We start from the raw sequence: 19684 nt of genomic DNA, 5'->3' as shown, positions 1-19684 counted from the left end.
ATTTGTTATTTGTGATTGATACGCTGGTCACCTTCGTATGATAGAGCTGTTATTTGTTGACTTTGACAAATTGATGACGTGTGAAAAACTTCCTTCCCTTCTGTAATTCAAGTCTTAAGAAATGTGTGATATTTGACTGCCATGCAGCTCCAGGAGTCATTTCCATGTGATGTATTACAGTTGATGTTCATGGGCATATATTTTCACATCAATTCTCACAGTCCTTAAACTGTATCATGTACCGCTCTGCCCAGCAGCTTCTTTAGTGCAGTAGCCATTGATTTCCATTGACTTCTTATGTCCCATTTCATTTGGGTTTGTTTGAATTTAGTTGGTATTTGTTGTTGTGGGGTTTATTTCCATCAAAATTATATATATTGAGAGACTAAGCTATAATCCAATTGACCAGTGAAGGTCCCAGGGTAGAATAGGCCGTCATCAACCCATGCTTGCCATTAAAGGTGACTATGCTTGTCGTAAGAGGCGACTAATGGGATCGGCTGGTCAGGCTGACTTGGTTGACACGTCATTGGTTCCCATTTGCGCAGATCGATGCTCATGTTGTTGATCACTGGATTGACATGTCCAGACTTGATTATTTACAGACCGCCGCCATATAGCTTGAATATTGCTGAGAGCGGCGTTAAACTAAACTCGCTCACTCACTATAATCCAATTATTATCATTGCGACTATTACTAGTGTGAAGTGTGATCAGCTGGTAAGTAATTATGTTCAATCTCCTTTTGATAACTAAAGTGATAGTCATGGCAGCTCTGACTTAATGATACCATGGTCATTCCTTGGAATTACTATGCCATATGCTTTCTTAAAATCCAAGCAAAGTAGAACTAAACACATGTTATTCCTGGGTCTAGACATCGAAGGTCTTCTGTCTATTATTACACTATGTTAAATTGACCAAAACGATCGGCTTTTCAATAAACCCTGGCCAGAAGTACAAATTTATGGTTCCTCTTAATATTGTGCCCAGACAGAAATGAGTTTATACTGAGTTTATTGCCAGCTGATGTATTTGTTGATACACCAGATCAATCCCAGGGAACTCTCATATTACTCTGGTCTCGCTCAATGAATTCAGGCATTTTGGAAGACTCCTAATATCCAGTTTCTAACTTGCCAATTTTCCCTCTTTATTGACATGTCATGACATAAAATACATAAACAAGTAATATGAAAAAGTTGTTTGTGAAGTTGGTGATTTTGTTCAAGATCAGTAGAAATGTAGTTATGAACAATACGTAAGTGGATTTGTTACATAAGCATGTGCATCTTTGGTTCTGTTGCCTAAAGAACAATGAAAATCAGCAGTGTTAACAAATGGTGTTTCATAGTAACAGGACATTGGGTCCTGTAAGCTTCAGATGTCTGTCTGACCCACTGAAAATTCACATGACCCACAGAATAAAATTAAACACACATTTTTCAAATTTAACATTTCTCATCACTGGCATTGAAATTATTAACATTATATAAGGACAAACATTATAAACATAAATTTATAAACAGTGAACAAGTGTGACATGCCACAAATAACAACTTCAGACAAAGTTATTGTAATATATTCAGTTAGACACTGGGGCCAGCAGGTTGGGGACTTCTGTCTGACCGTTGGCAAATCTGCCGGATTTGTCAGAGTGTCAGACACAATTTCTGAACACTGAATCAGTGTCAAATATTCAGAGCTGCATGTTAAGTTTGTTGTCCCTTGTATTGAAGTGGGATGGGGTATAGGTTTGAACTCCATACATCGGAGATAATGGTGTCAGATTTTTTGTGAAAAGCTGTTACAGACAGGGAAGCCAAATTTCGTATGTTCTAGGGCACTGGAATGGCTAGGAAAACAGAAGTGGAAACTGTGTTACAATGTGTTACAAGTTTGTGGCCATGTCATGCTTAGTGTACAGTAACCCCAGAATGAACAGAATTTTCTCAGCTTTATTTATAACCATAATGGATAGTTATCTAAATAAGAACAGAATATTGTGGCAGGGGATATTTATGAACATGTTGTTTTGTTTGTCCATCATTCATTTTATGATGTATTGTAATCTTGACAGTAGTTGACTGTGCTATATATGTAAAGACAGTGTCAAAGATCGGACAGATAAAAGCATCAAGACATGGGTAATGGGCAACTAACGTAGAGGCGGTTTGTTTTTAACACTTATATACTGCAGAGGTGAGCCAGTAATCAGAGCTTATAACCTTATGACTTCCTTACACATTGAGATCATAGTGATTCATTGCATACACTTCCAAGGTACGTGTGCCACTGCACATATCAATCCCTGTGTAAAGTTAATGTTGTATATACTAGGATGGTATTGATTGCACACTGGAAGTATATCCAGGTAGTTCTACCACCTGGTAATCATCCTGTCACATCTATTTTCTCTATGTAACATGACAAAACCATATGCACTTGGTTGTAAAAGCACTCTGGCTCACAGCACTGACAATTCCAGTCTTTGCCAAGACATTTTGAGACTTCAGCTTGGGCTTGTCAACATCATTTTCGCATTTAATATTTTGATGTTGACTATACTGACTGAGCTTTTGACTAAACAAACTTATACTTGTGGATAAACTTACATTATTGCTAGTCATTGTTCCTGATAGTTAGAGGTCCTTACTGTCGCTGGCACTGTAGAGATACCAGAAGCACTAGTTGTAAAAACACTCCGGCTCATACCACTGGCATTACTTCTCTATATTCCATGTGGGAAATGAAGCAAACTCTTGGAATACATCTTCTTGACGGCAGACAGTGCTTGTTGCTACATGGCAACACGGTGTGCCAGAACTTCTATGTTCATTACACAACTTGTCTGAACTTAATCTGTTTCCGGAGAATTTAGCATCAAGATAAGAACTGTTATTAGTATACGAGACCCCTTGTAAATGGGACTGTAATGAGTGGAAAATTGTGATATGTATCATGATTATAATTATGAGGTATACAAATAGATTTTCAAGAGTCGAGTTCAAAATGGACACAAGACTGCAAGACAAACTGAGTTTCCTTTGTAAGAAGCCTTGTCTCGTGTCCAAGCCTTTTTATAGAGGAAGTACAAAAATAGCACTGGTTGTGTGGAGCTGTGTTAATTTGTTCATGTTAAAGAGAGCAGAGTGGATAAGACGAAAAGGTAGTTAAAATTAGTTCCCAGAACTTGTATGTATCAGGTGAGTAAGTTGTTGAGGTTGTCAGCAACATTGTTGTATGCATTTCATTGTACCCAGATGCCATCAGTTGGTGCTCATATTATCAATCACCTTTTTCATGAATCCGATTTTAGTGTTGTCTCTCACTTGGGGTTAATATTGCTAGGATGAGAGTGTTCTAAACACTGTTCTTCTCAAACACATGCCATGCTGGCCCAGGTTGTATTTTCACCGACACAGGAATCCTGTATATTCAGCTTATTCAGATATATGTTTGACTCGCATATTCAGACCCATTGATCCATGCTAGTAAATTTGCTCAAGAATATGAATTGAGGTCCCTCCTACAGAGGAACCAACAGTTATTTATCAGAGTGTTTTGGATAGGCTTGAGGAAGACGTGTGCTCAGAAAGCACAAGCGTAAGATTATGGACCAGGATCCGATAAGTGTCCTGGTGATGTACACCTTCAGTAGATTAGTTGTAGTGTCATTGTGACCTGATTAGCAAGGCTTAGGAAACCATAGCATAACCATTGGAAGAGTGAGTGAGTTTACTTTTATGCCTCACTCAGCTATATGGCATTGGAAGAAGCACTCCGTGAGGGGAATGTGTGTTCTAAATATTTAGTAGAAAGATTATTCGTGTGGATATTACACTCCTGGTCTGGGTTTGATTCTTGATGTTACTGCTTAGACTGAAAGTAACTGTATTATCGGAAACGTTAACTTGAAATGATTGTTGCTTTAAAATCATTTAGCAGAGCAGGATTGAGACCACTTCTGTAAGATCTGAGATCTGCGACTGTTTAAAGTCAGTGTGGGAATGGTAGTGACAAGAACGGAAGTTAGGATCCTCTTGGCACCAAGATTTCAGATTTCATGTAGAAAGAGGTCTCAAGTTATCAATGTACACCTCTTCCTGCAAAGAATTTATAACTGGTTTTAAAGAATGAGAGTAATTTTCATCTTCGAGTTTAGATATCTTTGTTGTGCATGGTCTATATTTGACCAAATTGTGTACTTTGCATGGAAATATTTCTAGTATTGTTCCTGTTTAATGTCTGTTCAGTAACTTGTCATTGTTGTAATATTGTGTACTTTGTTCCAGGGCGCCAGAGATATTGCTGGGCTTGCCGTTCTGTGAGGCTATTGACATGTGGTCCCTAGGATGTGTCATAGCAGAGCTGTTCTTGGGCTGGCCCCTTTATCCAGGGTCGTCAGAATATGACCAAGTGAGTACCCTTTTTATCATAACAGGTTTGTTATCAATGTTCTCAAGGCTCTGTCAACACTAAATATTGAAACGCAAATCCAATATAGTCTGAATGTAAAAGATAACATTCGAAGGTGAATGTTCATCTGAAATATACATATTATGAAAAGAACTGGTGCATACCCAAACATCATGCATACGACATTTAACATAGCTCTACAAATTCACTGTATGTAGTAAAAATGTGTAACCTTTTGAGGAGATGAAAGTTTGAATCATTGTTGTACCAGTGTTTGTATAATGATGCATTGATGTAGAGATGAATTTTCTCCATGGAGACAAATTGTCACTCACCTGTCATGTTACAGCATTCACAGTTTACCAAGTACAAATTATGTCCCCTTGTCGTATTTCTGATGGAGGTATAAAGATCCCTAAGCACATAGGGATCCTTAGATCCACAAGCCTTTGGTCATCAAGGTCATCAAACAGCCTTAATTTCCAACACTGATCTTTTTTTTCAGAACAGATTGTGTAATTGCTGCCTTTGAGGTTAATGTTAGTCTGGTGGTCCGAGACAACTTGACTGAACTAGACTGGTATAATGCCTTTGAAGGACCTTATGAATATAACGGGCTATAATTTGAACAAGTTTGCAATGCTTTACTACAAAATTAGAACTAAGTAGACCTGTTAGAAAAGTAGTAGACATTTAGGTCTTGTTAAAGTTAACTAGCTGCAGAACCTGTGGACTACATGCATGAAGTTCCAAGGGGGTCTAGGTTTAAGAACAATTGCAGCGTTGGTGTTGTCAAGGATTAATGTCAAGTGATTGTACTATTGATTACATGTGACAACTTTTGTCCTCTTTCAGATTCGTTATGTTTCCCAAACCCAAGGACTACCTGCTGAACACATGCTTAGCTCGGCCACTAAGACGACGCGCTTCTTTGTGCGAGACAATACAGATAGTAGTTACCCATTCTGGAGGTTGAAGGTCAGTGTGCGACATAGTATCATGGGGATTCATGTCCATTCCTCAGTATTTCACATTGGTTCAAATGAATATTTCCTGTCATTTTCATTTTTGTAATTGGTATTTTAAAGATGTGGAAGTATTTCCAAGCTGCAGTTAGCCCTAACAAAATGCTCTGATTTGTTACGCTAAAATAAATGGCATGTTCTTTTCAATGTTCAAATTATGTCTTAAGACAGAAATTATTTTAAAAATTCACCATTTACAAGGATTTAGCAAGGATTCAAAACTAACTGAAAGTGGCTGGCAATTTGGGTAGAAATTTTTCTCAGTATATACTAATGTAATCTATACACTGTGTTTTCACAACACTCTAAGCTGAACACAAAAGCCTTTTCCTTGTTATCTTTCAAATTGGTTTCGGTGAAATACAACTCTTCAAGACCGTTGCTTTTGTAATAGCTTATTTTGAAAGGATTTTATTGTCTTAAATTCGAAACTCTTTATAATGCTGGCCTAGGTAATCCCCAGGTTGCAGCAAGTGCCATTTTCGTTTCAAACACTGACATTGTGTCAGTTTCGATTTAATCTGTGTTTAAAGAAATGTTAAACTGAGAGTTGTGTTTCATGCTGAGCTGTTTCATGACACTAATATGTGTCTGTTTAGTTATAGACATAAGTTAGGTCAGATTTGCATCACACATGCTCTTCGGGTCAAATTTGACGACTTTAGTGTGTTTCTGTTTCAGTCACCTGAGGAACATGAAGCAGAAACTAAAATCAAGTCCAAAGAGGCAAGGAAGTACATCTTCAATTGCCTGGACGACATTGGGCAGGTGGGAATGAGAGTAAATAGCTTTTGCTTTTCTTTCGCACACTTCACACTCAACACACTTTCACACCTTGGCTAGCAACCTGCATCTCTCGTAGTTAGCCTGCTTGTAGAATATGCTGGCTTGAAAAGTCCTTCCTTTTGCAATATAAAGCTGTGATTTTCCCACATTCCTGCAAAGTGAATTATATATTGCGTATAAAGTTACTGTGATTTGAAATGTCAGGTAGTGAAATCTTATTGATTGTCATTGGGTTAAGACAAGAGTTTGGTCCACTCGTAAAGCATGTGATGCTTCATATTGATGTCATGCTATGAAAATAATTGCAAAAAAACCCACAGGGTTTATATTCATTGTTTTGATTTAAATTAATGACAGATCGTGTGAGCTGTCTGCAACTTAATCCTCTAGTTCAAAGCCTGAATCTAGTGGAATTTTGTTCAGTCTGTATCATGTGCTAATGCTGAAATTGATGATAAAACACTAATTAAGGCACTTGGGCACTTAATTGTCAGAGTTAATCTTTGGTATTTAATTAAGAAATCTTTTTGTGAAAAGGCAAAGACACATAATTAAAATATGAAATAAATTGTGCATAGTTAAGTGCATTTTTGTGTTTCAGATCAATGTTCCAACAGACTTGGAAGGAAGTGAACTCCTGGCGGAGAAAGTGGACCGCCGTGAATTCATTGACCTTCTCAAGCGAATGTTGACCTTGGACCAAGAACGACGCATCACGCCGGGCGAGGCGTTAAATCATCACTTTATAGGCATGGGGCATCTGGTGGATTATGCTCACACCAACATGTATGTTCTAGTTGTTAAATCTGGGTATCGATTTGAATACTGTTCCGATCTGTGATCACCAACAAGTCTTATACTCAGAGGGGCGACGGGTACCCTAGTGGTTTAAAGCATTCGCTTATCACACTGAATACCTGAGTTTAACTTTCCCACATGGGTACAATGTGTGAAACCCATTTCTAGTGTCACCAAGCCATCTTATTGCAGGCATATTGCCAAAAGCGGCTTAAAACAAAACTCGCCTGCTCTTATTCTCAGATCCAGAGTTATTGTAATTATAGAGTTATTCCCCTTTGAATTGCCAGGACCCTTTAATTACAGATTAGATACCATTATCATCCTGATTATGACATCAACACCAAGTGTCAGATTCCTTGAGAGTAAGAAAAAGTTACTTACAAGAAACAATTATGTATTTTTATGTTGAATCATTGAGTGTGGTATGTTTGTTGAAAACAGGTTGATCTTTTACCATAAAATAGTTTACATAAATTTTGTAAGGGAGACAACTAAATGTCATGTCCTGTATTTCAGTACCAAACAAAGTGTTCAGGCAATGGAGATCTGTCGACGACAGAGAACGTCTGTGTACGACATGAACCAGAACAGCAGCAGTATGATGACAAACGTGGTGCCGTCATCAAACGGCAACTTCACAGTCACATTCAACAACCAGATAAACGCTTTACATTCTCAGGTACATGACATTCACAATTCTACACTGTTGCCTCTATATTAGAGAACAAGGAAGAGATGATCCCATATCTTTGAAAATCAGATTTATAACAGTTTGGTAGTCTTTTCCAAGTTGCTATTAGAGAAACTGAATAAATGATGACTTTGTGAGTAGTCTGTAATATATGACACACACTGATGTGGCCCCAATATTGCAACAATCAGCATACAGTTCAGTCCAGTGTATTCAGTTGCAGATTGTCTGGATTGTACTAGTGAAACGTGAACCAATGCGTCTGTTAAGAGGTGACTAGCGAGATCAGGTGGTCAGACTCGCTGACTGTGTTGATACACAATTGTATCTCAGTAGATGTTCATGCTTTTAATCCCAGGATTGTCTGCTCCAGGCATGATTATTTACAGACTGACGCCATATAGCTGGAATAATATTGAGTGTGGCATTAAACAAAAGTCAATTCACATTCCAAGGGAGAGTTTAAATTGTGGTGTGCCCACAGTTTCATTTTGAACTGATAAGTGTTTGTCTGGCACTAAAATTACTCTAGATCTTTCTATAAGGTCATTTAACAAGACATTTAAACCGAGGCCCTTCAAGATTGTATGTAATTATGTTGGCAATGCTGTCTTGTCATTTTGAACAGATAGTTTATTTAATGCTCCAGCATACCTCTCTACATTTGCACAAGTAATATTGAATGTATATGTTTGCAGATGGCATCCCAGAATCTGGGCGGAACGTCCCACCAGAGTACAGAGATTCCGTATCTTCAGTACTCCCTCCAGTCTGGGACCTACCTGTCCTATCAACCCCCACAGGTGGGACAACAACTCAACCAGCAGATCACAGCACAGAGGAGCGGGGCTCAGTTCAACCGTACAGACCCCTTCAGACAACCGCTGTGTATGCCATCTCTTGTCGTACCAGCCACCTTGCCAGGTCAGTGCCAGCTGAAGATAAACAAATGTAACTGTCTTTCCAGGCTGTAGGTTTCATTAGGGTTACAATTTTTACTTTACGTGCCCAAATTTATGAAAATATATTGAGAGGGATGCACATGGACTGGCCATGAGCTGTACTTCTGACAAAAAGTAATCATGCAATATTTTCATGTTAACCTAAGTTGATCTGTAGTGCCATCAGAATTGTGGGGTGATTAAAGCATTCAGTCACGTCAGTGTCTGAAACCCATTTCTGGTGTCCTCTGTTGTGGTATTGCCTTTGGTGCCCTTATATGACTTAAAGAGTCTTAAAATCATTTCCAGTTACTCAAGACTATTGCAACTCTGCAAATATAGGAAAGATTTGTTTACATCTGTGTATGTAAATGTGAAGTTGTGACACCTCAATGAATGTTATGCACCCTCGCTGGTTGTGGCTTTCTTTAAGGTAAATCTTTTCAAATGTCAATAGTATACGTATATTTATGAATGGCTTTTGAAAGATTGTGAATTCCCATTTACAAAAACAATTTGATCTCCCTGCAACTCAGTAAATACTCTACCAACATATGAACTCCAGGAAGTCATCTTGTGAGTGGTCTAATATCCTAGTCTTCAGAAGGGCTTATGTATAGGTCCATCTTTGTCATTAGACGTCCAAAGGCATGAGTACTATTTATATATACATGAACAGCCAGGATTGAATTCTTTAACACTTCACTAAGGTTACCTAAGTCCAAGGTAACCTTAGTGCTGTGTTAAAGAATGGGAGTTAAGGTCAACCTTAGTAAGGGTTGCTTTGTGAAAGGAGACGATGGTTGGTAACTTAGTTGAACAATGCCATATTGTCAACCTTACCTTAATTGATGCCCATAATATCTGCCACTGGACTGTTTCGTTCCACTTGATTGTGTACAGACAACCATCATATAGCTTAGATATGGTGGACTGTCACATTAAACAAGAAACAAAACAAGTTATTTTTATCATAAATTTTAGAAGTCTGATTTCAAATCATCTGTCTTTTAAATCTTCCTGTTATCTTTTCATATTGTCCTGTATGCAAATGAAACTGTTGATTCCATTAGACTTTCATTGTGTCTAGACTCGTAGAATACAGAAAATATGCATTCATATTCATTCTCATTATTGAAACTTTTGTCAGATGGAAGCAAAGGTTCCTATTGCAATTTGTATTGGGTTTCAGGTCTTAATTCCCCCACCCGACCCACTGGTGTTCCCATGGTAACCCAGGCCACCCAGACCCTGCAGCTACAACCTCAGCTCATCAGTCAGGTAGGTCATTGCGACCAGATCAGCTTGACCTGGGTCACAAGGTCAGGTCAATGAACAACTATGCTGTACTCATAATTCCACTTTCAGTTGAGGAGAGTCCGCAGATAACAAGTTGATTTCTCAGAAATGTTCGCAGAACTTAGTCATTTGGCAAAGAAATACTGTTGCCTATGAGAATAGCAACAATGTGTTTTGGCGTGTCTGATATCACCTTCTAGGCTTTTTCGTCTCACATCATTCATTATTACTTGCTATGTTTTGTTTCCATGTGGATGTCAGTAATTTAAAAGCATTTTAGAACAATATAAGAAACTGAAAAGTATGATCTTGAAAACTTTTGTCAGTATTAGTATGGAAACAGTATTTTCCGCCTGTGTTAGAGTTATTTATAACTACTTTGGTAAAAGGGCAGAGTCACTATATGCAGGTTTTTCAAAGTTCACTCACGAGGTCACACATGAAATGGATTGTGTAAATTTTAAGAATTTGATTTTGAATTGTTTTAGAAAACATTAACATCTGATAATATGGTGACCTATTGAGACTCCTCCTTGTAATGACTTTGAGAACCCTATTGGGATGTGTGTCTAGCCTGGTGATTCATCTTGTTTGGGAATCGTAGATAAGGATATGTGGCATTCCTTATGTGTAGGGAAAATGGAAATCAGTGTACTGGATGGGACTTGGGACTTGAGGGTCAGTTTGTTTGACAGTAGGGTGGGGCTTAGCAAGAGGATCAGTGTCTGTATGACAGAAGGGGGGATTGGGGGGGGTGCCATGGAAGAGGATCAGTGTATGACAAGAAGGTGGGACTAAGGAAGAGAATTGGTGTATGACAAGGGGGTGGGGCTTGGAAAAAGGTTCATTGAGTGTATGACAAGGGGGTGGGGCTTGGAAAAAGGTTCATTGAGTGTATGACAAGGTGGTTGGGCTAAGGGTTTGAGTGAGTGAGTTAAGTTTGACGCCGCACTCAGCAATATTCCAGCAATATGGCAGTGGTCTGTAAATAATCGAGCCTGGACCAGATATTCCAGTGATCAACAACATGAGCATGGATCTGTGCAATTGGGAACCGATGACATGTGTCAACCAAGTCAGCAAGCCTGACCACCCGATCCCATTAGTCGCCTTTTATGGCAAGCATGGGTTGCTGAAGGCCTATTCTACGCTGGAACCTTCACAGAAGAGGATGAGTGTGTGTATGACAAGGGTACTAAGGAGATTGATATCCGTATGACAAAAGGCTAAGCAGGGGGATCCCTCATGTTGGGTTTTAACACAGAAATAGAGGTAGATAAGAATTCAGTGTAGGATATGACAAGATGTGGTTTGCAGAACAAGGAATGATTATTGGGGAGTGTTAAAGACAGGGACAGTGTGAAGTAGGATGACAGTGGAAGTGAGATCTACAGTAGAGTATTTGTTTATTTGTAGCAGACTGTTCAGCAGTCTCAGCACCACCTCACCCCTGTCACCATGATTGACAATGGTAGACAAGTGTTCATGGCAGTATGTAACACTTTGGTTATGTTTTCTTCTCTTTTGTAGTAGTATATGCCTACCTGTTTGAGTGTAGTAACTTGCCTTTAGCTTAGTGCACATCTTCAGACCAAGGACAATGATCTCTACTCTCAGTTGTGGCCTTCAAGCAGGGATTTATTTATCTAAGCTAAGTGCCATTCAGCATGGGGACCCAGTTGTTGTTCTAAAATATTCTAAAAGCTCTTATTTTCCGAAGTGTTGAGTCTTTATAATGTTGCAGTTAAATGTGCTTAAGTCTCATCCTTTTGATTGGTTGTTTTATCAGTGATTTCTGTAATTAAAATCTTCAAAGTCACAATGTGAGTTTTGATTGACATTAATTGGGAAATATGGACATTTTGTTCTGACATTTGCTCCAGACTTAGTCAGATACTCACCTCTGACCTCTGACCAGGGTCAGCTAAATCCCTGCACAGTAGTGTCTTCAACTGAAATATCCAAGGTTCATATGGGTGAAGAAACTGATTCTTGTTCACAAAAGATACACAAGTTACTTTTCAGAAAACTGTTTTAGAAATTGTACTAAGTGGATATTGCAAATTTTCTCATTTCCATTCAGAATTAGTACTACTTGTGCCCACAAATGATGAGAGTGATTTAGACTTACTGGCACTGATAACAGTAATTCAGTTTAAGCCAGACCAATTTTCTTCTTTCTTTTTTTATTCCTTTTTTTTTTTTTTTTTCATTTGTGTCAGAGAACCTTAATGCAGGAGGGGGAATAAATATAAATAAAATCACCAGTCAGAGGAATATTTCTTCAAAACACTGAAAGTATGTTACTTTTGGCACTTTTATGAGGTATGTGGGCAAAAAAGAAACTTCTTGTAATTTTACATTATTGGTACATTTGGATTTTATTTTATGAGCGGGGAAAATAAAATTTTCTTTAGTTTCTTTAAAAAAATTCCCCATTCTTAAAAAAATACAGCCTTAAGATCTGTTAAACAAGAAATAAACTTACCCTAGCCTAAGTTAAACAAGCAGTGAAATGAAGCTTAACTGTAATGTTTCTTGTGGGTTATTTTAGGTCAGGACTTTGTGTTCAGGGGTGCTTCACCTGTGTGAACAATGTTCTTTTGGCCATAAACCTTGATAAATTAGGTGCAAACTATTTAGGTGAAGTTGCACTGATTAAAAAGGTATTAATCCTAATGAATTTTAAGTAGAGAATGTCCTGCTTGCCGATATGGCAGCTGAAGATGTTTAGCAGCATCCAACAGAATGCTCATCAATACGCTTCTATATTCATACATTTAGTCAGTCATATGCATATTTTCCTCTTTTTCTCCTTTGTCAAATCTTTGCTTTGTTTGAGCTCTCCTGTCAAATCAGTTACTTTGACAGTTTCATTTTTATCATCACTTGTGCTTCATTCATTACTCAAATTCCATGCTCATTTCGACTTGCCTCAACAGTGACATTCCCGGTTTTCCTGTATATCTTATCTGCGCAATATTGTCGCCTCTATTTTTAAAAATTGTTTTGTTTGTGAAATGCTGCCATTAATCTCATCTTACTGGTAATAAATTTTGTCATGCCAAAGACTGGTAGAATATATGGAACATATTTCTTGTGTCCCTTCTGTCATTTTGCTGGAATATTGTCTGAAATAGAGTAAAACTGACCCATTTACTTTCTCATCTGCAAATTTGGACAAAACATCACCTGCTCAGTATTGTAACATCTTTGGACAAGTGTTCGTAGAATTGTTTCCGAAATTTGAAGAGAAAACAAATCCTTGGCAATAGTTACGTGGTATTGTCAATATCTATTATACAGTAGCGATTCTCAAGCATCCTCAAGCATAAGCTGGTATTGTCTTGATATTAGCCAATCAGGTTTCCAGTGTAGAATATTTGTCCCAAACAATGTATGGTCATAAGACAGGATGGGTTGGTAACCCTGGGTACGCTTCTAAACTGTGCGTCATATTACCCCAGCGACATGGGCCCATGGATGATAATATCGATGGCTGGATTGATTGTCCTGATTGTCCTGAACTTGCAGCAACATTCCAGCTAAGACCCCAGACCATAGATGTACCATAGATGTACCATAGATGTACAGATAAGAGGGGATATTATGTTATTTGTAAATTTATTTGATGTAAATGTCTAATTTTATCCTGAACTGGCTCTAAAAATGTGAGATCGCTGTATCTAGTCTGACGTCATAATTATTCTTAAGGGATAAGTCATAAGTATTCAAAGGGAGGTAACTCTCCAGTCTCAGTCAGTGTTGTCCCAGGTTGAAATTGATATGAGTTGTGTGTGGATCATTGTCAGAATAATGTTTTTCAAATAGTTGGTTTCATGTTTTTCGCTTATATTGACATTTGCAGAAAGTTTGTGCAATGTTTTATTAGGCTTTTTATACACATTCTTGTTTCTGCTGATATTGCTTCATCTAATCAAGTTTTCTTAACCTCAAAATTACTCTTTCAACACAAATGCCGAGGGGCACCTTGCCTTGCTCACATTACTTCAGACCAATCCAGTCCCTATTTTGGTGCTGGACGCATGGTCGAAAGAAATGTGAAATAGAGACTTGCATCAGACAAATTGGTAACCTATGAACTTCACTTCATATACAAACAATTTTGAAAATGTCATGAGGAACAAGAATATTTTTTTTACTGGCCTTAGTTGAGATAAGGAAAGCTGTACTACTATTACCCAGCCACTAACTGCCAGCACATGAACTAACAGCTGACTTTCAGATGCGCCTGGATACAGAGGCTGTACGGTCTTCTAGCTCCCTGTGTGGATGTGTCTGCCACAACCTTAACCTCAAGCTTATCTAGATATATAAAGCTTCATCCAGTTTCATAACATTTCCTCACATGTTTGAATGTTGACCTGTTACTCTTGATATATATTGTCAATTCTTTTTGTCATTTCCTGTTTTGATGATGAGTGATTTATGAAAGGCATTTTCGATTTCGTGTACATTTTGAGAGTACATGCAAGAGATCAATGAATATAAGGACAAATATTAACCGTTTCATTCCTCTGTGTATGAAATCATACTGAACATATTTCTTGTCATTTTTTCAGTAAAAAATATTTTTCTTATAGACACCAGCAGTAATAATAAAGTGAATTTTTAACATTGAAATATTTATAAACTCATGTGTTATTAATGAATCCATGTAGTAAATAGATTGTAACTATTTCGTTCTTGACTTCAGAATGCCCAGATGAACTCTTGGCCACCGAGTCGACAGGTGCTGATGGGGTCGTGGCACCAGGTTCCAAGTCTGGGGTCTCAGAGGGCCGTACAGCAAGTCATCCCAGACACCCTCGCCCCAGACAACTGGAGACAGTCAATCATGGTGGGCGGAGACACTTTTGACCAGTCCTCTACTGTATTACCATTGGTGAGTGAGGAGATACTGTTTCCAACTTCACCTGCATGCTTCCCCTACCCCTTCATCATGGCCATTCTTCATGTACTTCGTACAATACTGCTGACAAGTCGCTTTGGGCAATCTGGTTAAAGTGCCAGACTAGTGATCCAGTGAGATTGAGGTGACGGGATCGAGCCCACCTGTGACCAGGAGTCAACATTGGAGTCAACATTGTGTGCAGACTCTCTTTCAGCGTTGCCACAACCCCTAATGTACAGTACACAACCCTGTGCACGTAAAAGAACCCACGAATCCGTTGGTATATGAGCAGATGGTGGCCACACAAATACGTGCATACACCTAGTTGCAGGTACAGCAACGTGCTGTAAACTTGGACAAAGTACTGTGACTATGTGTCCCAGTCCAACTGTGAATTGGGTACCTCATTAGGATGAGAATGCCACAACAAAACGTGGTACGCCTAGTGGCAGCAAGAGTTGTATACCTCCCAGGGAGTTGAGATTGATAATATGATGTGACATTGAGACTGACATTCAGTGAACCATATGCCAGCGCCTTGAGCAAGCACCAAGTGCATGGATATGTACACTATATAAGTAGTCCTGTAATAATACGCCAAGGCTTAACAGTGATGGGTTAGAATGTAATCCTTTTGACCAAACCATGCGTGGACTAGTTATTGTAATGAAAGGATTCATAGTATTTAGTACATTTTGCAACAGGTCTATTGAATCCCTCATCTTACGATGACTGTGACTGTCATATTTCAGAACTCCACCTCCCAACACTGGAACATAGGAATGGTGCCTTCAACATATGGGCTGTCGAGCAGACAAAGCTCAGGGCAGTCCTCCAGCAAAAGACAGACAAAACAAAGGTGAGAGACTAACATTATAATATAATTTGTTTGCTTTATTAATGTTCATAATGTGATCACCCCTTTTTGTAATTTATGTTCTGACATTCTATTTAGAAAGAACTTTTCACTTTGACTGCAAGATTTTGCCACATTGTTGTCCATTTACAGTTGGGAGCGCATCGCTTTGTTGTACCAGAAATCTAGGAGTAAATTGTTCAGCAAAACTTTGAATATTATTCTTACTGTGAAAAGTCCCTTATATTTATATAATTCGTTGAACCAAACAGATAAATTTCTCTTACACACATGACTTCACATTCTTCCACAAAAGTTGAAATGCTCTGATATAAGTAAAGCACTTGCCTTATATGCAAGGAAAGAGTGATTAACATTTTCCTTAACACAGGAGCAACAAGGAAGTCACCTCAACACAGTTCTCCCCCGTAAAGAAACGAGTGAAGGAAAATTCGCCACCACAGTCCGAAGTAGTCGGGCAGGACGAGACATTACAGATTTCTGATTGGTCGGGTTCCCTCCGACCAAATGTGCCTCATTCCAACTCACGTCACACTATCGTGATTCGTGACACACCTAGTCCCGCAGTCAGTGTCATCACCATCAGCTCCGACAGCGACGACGACGTGGACAGCTCAGGACATCACTCACACAGATCCAGAGGGTAAGCAGTTGACCGCAAGCCTAGTGGTTAAAGTACTCACTTGTCACGCTGAAGACTCAGGTTTCAATTCCCCACATGGATGTGTATAGCCCATTTTCTGGTGTTCCCCGCTGTGATATTGCTACAAGCGGTGTAAAATTCACTTATTTATGTGATTCCTGGTTTGAATCCTGGTTCTTCTTGACCATGGACCTGGTTTGTCTCCACCAAAATGTATTTTGATTCCTGTTTGTTTGCATGGTTTACTGATAAAAGGACCAAGAAAGGGGTTAAGAGTTTAATTTCAATCACACAAATGAAGGGTTAACAAGTTTGCATTGTGTATCAGTTTATGGCAGCAGTCGAAGTAGTATTTGAATCTGTATTTGAACACGAGGTTTCACTGAAGAATGTTGTTGTGTTTCAGATCGCAGCCCGGGAGTGGTCGCAGCGCCCAGCATACACTGTCTGTAGTCAACAGCAGTGGTAGCAGTGGTCCATCATCAGCTGAGGTTTTCGGTGAGATAACATGCCCCTTTCCCCATTCCCTTGCCCAGATAAAGCATATCTGGAGCCCCTCTCACAAAACTCTCATAAACCTAAAATCTCATAACTTTTCTCTTAGCATCTGCAGCTCCTGTGTTACAGTAGGAGGCACAATTACTATGAGAAAAACTTATGACAGTTTCATGCATCAGCTCAGTTGTTTCTTATTGAAGAGAATAGTTTGGTAATATGATCCAATTCACCATGTAGCTGTCTGTGTTTCACAGGTTCAGACGTTGCAGTGTGACCTTTTCATAGGTTATGGCTATCCATAAGATAATCAGCATTACTTTCTTTTCTGAATGTATTCTCATGATAATGACTGCGTAAGTTAGGAAATGGTAAGCCCAAACTGTAATGTTGAGTGTATTTTGCAGCAATTTCTCAGTGCCAGCGAAACATGAGCTGTGTGACGGTCCCGGACGGCCAGGAGTCCGACACCGAGGAAAGTGGCACATCATCGGGCAAGAAGAAAGTTGTCTTCATGCCCATTAAACATGAAGACTTTACTGGCGCCACCAGTCACACAAACTGTCTGTATGGGAGTCAGGCGATCGGTGCCAGCGGGAGCACTGCATCGTCTGCCTCCATGGCATTTGTGCCCCCGAACTTGTCCAACTCCTCCCGGAAACCGCGGGAGCAGGCCAAAGTCACCCCCTACATGGCCAACATTCCACAGAAGGAGATGCCGGTATCGCAAGGAAGCAACCGGTTCCGAGTACGAAGCCCTAAACAGGAAATAAGATTACCTCCCTTGGAGGTTGAAGTTTCTACAGCAGCAGCCCAAGGAAAGTTAGCTTACGTTTCCCCAACTGTTCGATCAGTGGCCAACCCCTCCATTAAAATCAACAGTCAAACAGCAAGTAGTGCAGCCCAGTCTTCAAGCCACCGGCACAGACCAGGCAATCTAAATTTTATTCAACGCCAACAGGCTGGAACTAGTGTCAACCAGTTGTCACCTGTTCAAGCCAGTGTACAAATAGGACAACCTGTCCTGCTTAATCCAGCTTCTCAGGTTGAGATTCACAGGTGAGTGGACACCTTGATTTTTAGTTCATCTCATTCACATATTCTGGAAAATTTAACTTTGCAAGAACAGAACTTGATACACCGTATTCACCTGAAATGCCAACATGCCAACATCAGCCATCTTCAACTCATTTTCATGGGTGCTTTGTGTAGATTGAAAATTTACATGACAGTCTTTTTTTGTCTTTGATTTCCTCCTTTTTTGCCTTTGATTGCCTCAGTACAGTCATAATTGTCCAGTATTTGTTATTTTATAATGAAAACGTTTTATAGATGTTTAAAATAAGTTTGCTCTCTATGAATCTCTGTTGACATATTTAACTCACTGTGATTTTTTTTTATCCTCCATTGTTGAATTCTGAAAAGTATAAAGTGAAAACCTATGATGTGCATTACCTCAGGTTTTCTTCCCATGTCAAACACCTGCATTGTGATATGAAGTAGCGTTGAAACAAACTTGCTGATCATTTCTCTGTGTACTTACTGCTCCCATTGTTGTATTCCAGGGAGTACCGTCGAGGCCCCGCGTTACAGAGCAGTCCGATCCACCACTACATTGTCCCTGCCCACCAGCAGCCCCAGATGGCCATCCCAGCAGGGGTGGGGCAGTACGGGCCGTTTTCTCCCAACATGGCCCCACCCCCTGCACACCAAAGCCCCCGCCACGTCCAGTACACAACCCACCCCCTCCCCGCCCACATGCACCCAGTGCTGCATACGTCCAGTATCCCCACGTACCACACCCAGATCCACCCGCAGTACGCCGGAGGCGCCAATTATCTCAACTCATCCGCTGGAGGGGTGTACACCACGTATCAGCTCAGTCCAATCAAAGCAAGGCAGTACCAGTATTTTGCGGGATAGGGTCAGTGGTATGCAATTCCTGTAGAGATCTGGCTGGTTGTCTGCTCTTGACTTGAGTTGTGTCTATTATCCAATATTTTGGGCATTTATATGTATATTTTGCATAAATGGGACTGTTGAATTGAAGTGACAGCTTCGTGAGAGTGTTGACATCAATGAATTAGTCTCATATTGATGGGAGCAAATCAAGTCAAGAGAGAGAACCCAGGCTTCAGGTCTTCCCACGTGCCAACTCGCCCCTACAGATAAAGCCTGTTGCCACAGTTACAAACACTGTGAGATATCATTAGCTGGTGCAGCAAATCCCAGATTTTCCTCAATATTTGTGATACTTCTAAATGTGTGATTATTTTCACGGAAAAGCACCAAGTTATTTGGCGATTTCACTTTCCACAGTGCGCTAATTTCGTACATATGCACACACAAACGACAAGCAGATTATGGTGGAGAACTGACAACATACAAGGCAACATAAAATCAGCTTCCAAGATTCCTTTCAGGAATTAAATGGGTATCTCGGAGCCTTGAGAGGACCTATTTTCATGAACTGTCTCCGTCAAGATAACTTGAGTCACATGTACCAAAAATTGCTGTTTTAATGAAAAGCAGGAGGTTGTGATAGCCTAGGGCAAAATGGACAAACTGGCTTTCGATTAGCTTCAGTGCTTCTTACTACAATGCATGGCAGTTTCCCACATTCATCACTGTTTTTGCTTTGTTATTCATTACTCAAGATTTGATCTGAATTAGCCACTGAGTTTGCATTTTAACAGAAATATTGTTAGTTTACCCTACAGTATGTTGATCACGTACAGTAGCTGTGGTTTTTGTTGTCGCTCACAGGAATTTGCAATGAAATTTTTGCTTGT

The 19684-nt window shown here is 39.5% G+C and overlaps 1 protein-coding gene across 5 annotated transcripts in view; it reads left to right on the top strand.

The window, feature by feature from the left end:
- Window positions 1-18900, top strand: part of LOC137260634 (homeodomain-interacting protein kinase 2-like) — a 47793-nt gene extending 28893 nt beyond the window's left edge. The window contains exons 3-16 of one of the 5 annotated variants that reach the window (XM_067798233.1): window positions 4296-4419; window positions 5275-5397; window positions 6126-6212; window positions 6832-7016; window positions 7548-7710; window positions 8421-8646; window positions 9856-9944; window positions 11379-11453; window positions 14680-14868; window positions 15630-15736; window positions 16125-16397; window positions 16804-16895; window positions 17300-17951; window positions 18458-18900. In XM_067798233.1, the coding sequence (XP_067654334.1) occupies window positions 4296-4419; window positions 5275-5397; window positions 6126-6212; window positions 6832-7016; window positions 7548-7710; window positions 8421-8646; window positions 9856-9944; window positions 11379-11453; window positions 14680-14868; window positions 15630-15736; window positions 16125-16397; window positions 16804-16895; window positions 17300-17951; window positions 18458-18815 (2743 nt within the window). In that variant the 3' untranslated portion in view covers window positions 18816-18900. Of the gene's footprint in view, window positions 1-4295; window positions 4420-5274; window positions 5398-6125; window positions 6225-6831; window positions 7017-7547; window positions 7711-8420; window positions 8647-9855; window positions 9945-11378; window positions 11454-14679; window positions 14869-15629; window positions 15737-16124; window positions 16398-16803; window positions 16896-17299; window positions 17952-18457 lie in introns of all 5 variants that reach the window. The other 4 variants (XM_067798232.1, XM_067798231.1, XM_067798235.1 and 1 more) reach the window with 4 other exon arrangements.
- The last annotated feature ends 784 nt before the right edge of the window (window positions 18901-19684 follow it).

The sequence above is a fragment of the Haliotis asinina genome, chromosome 14 (genome assembly GCF_037392515.1).
Source record: "Haliotis asinina isolate JCU_RB_2024 chromosome 14, JCU_Hal_asi_v2, whole genome shotgun sequence".
In the NCBI taxonomy this organism is placed as follows: Eukaryota; Metazoa; Mollusca; class Gastropoda; order Lepetellida; family Haliotidae; genus Haliotis; species Haliotis asinina.
This window is presented reverse-complemented; position numbering and strand designations above follow the sequence as displayed.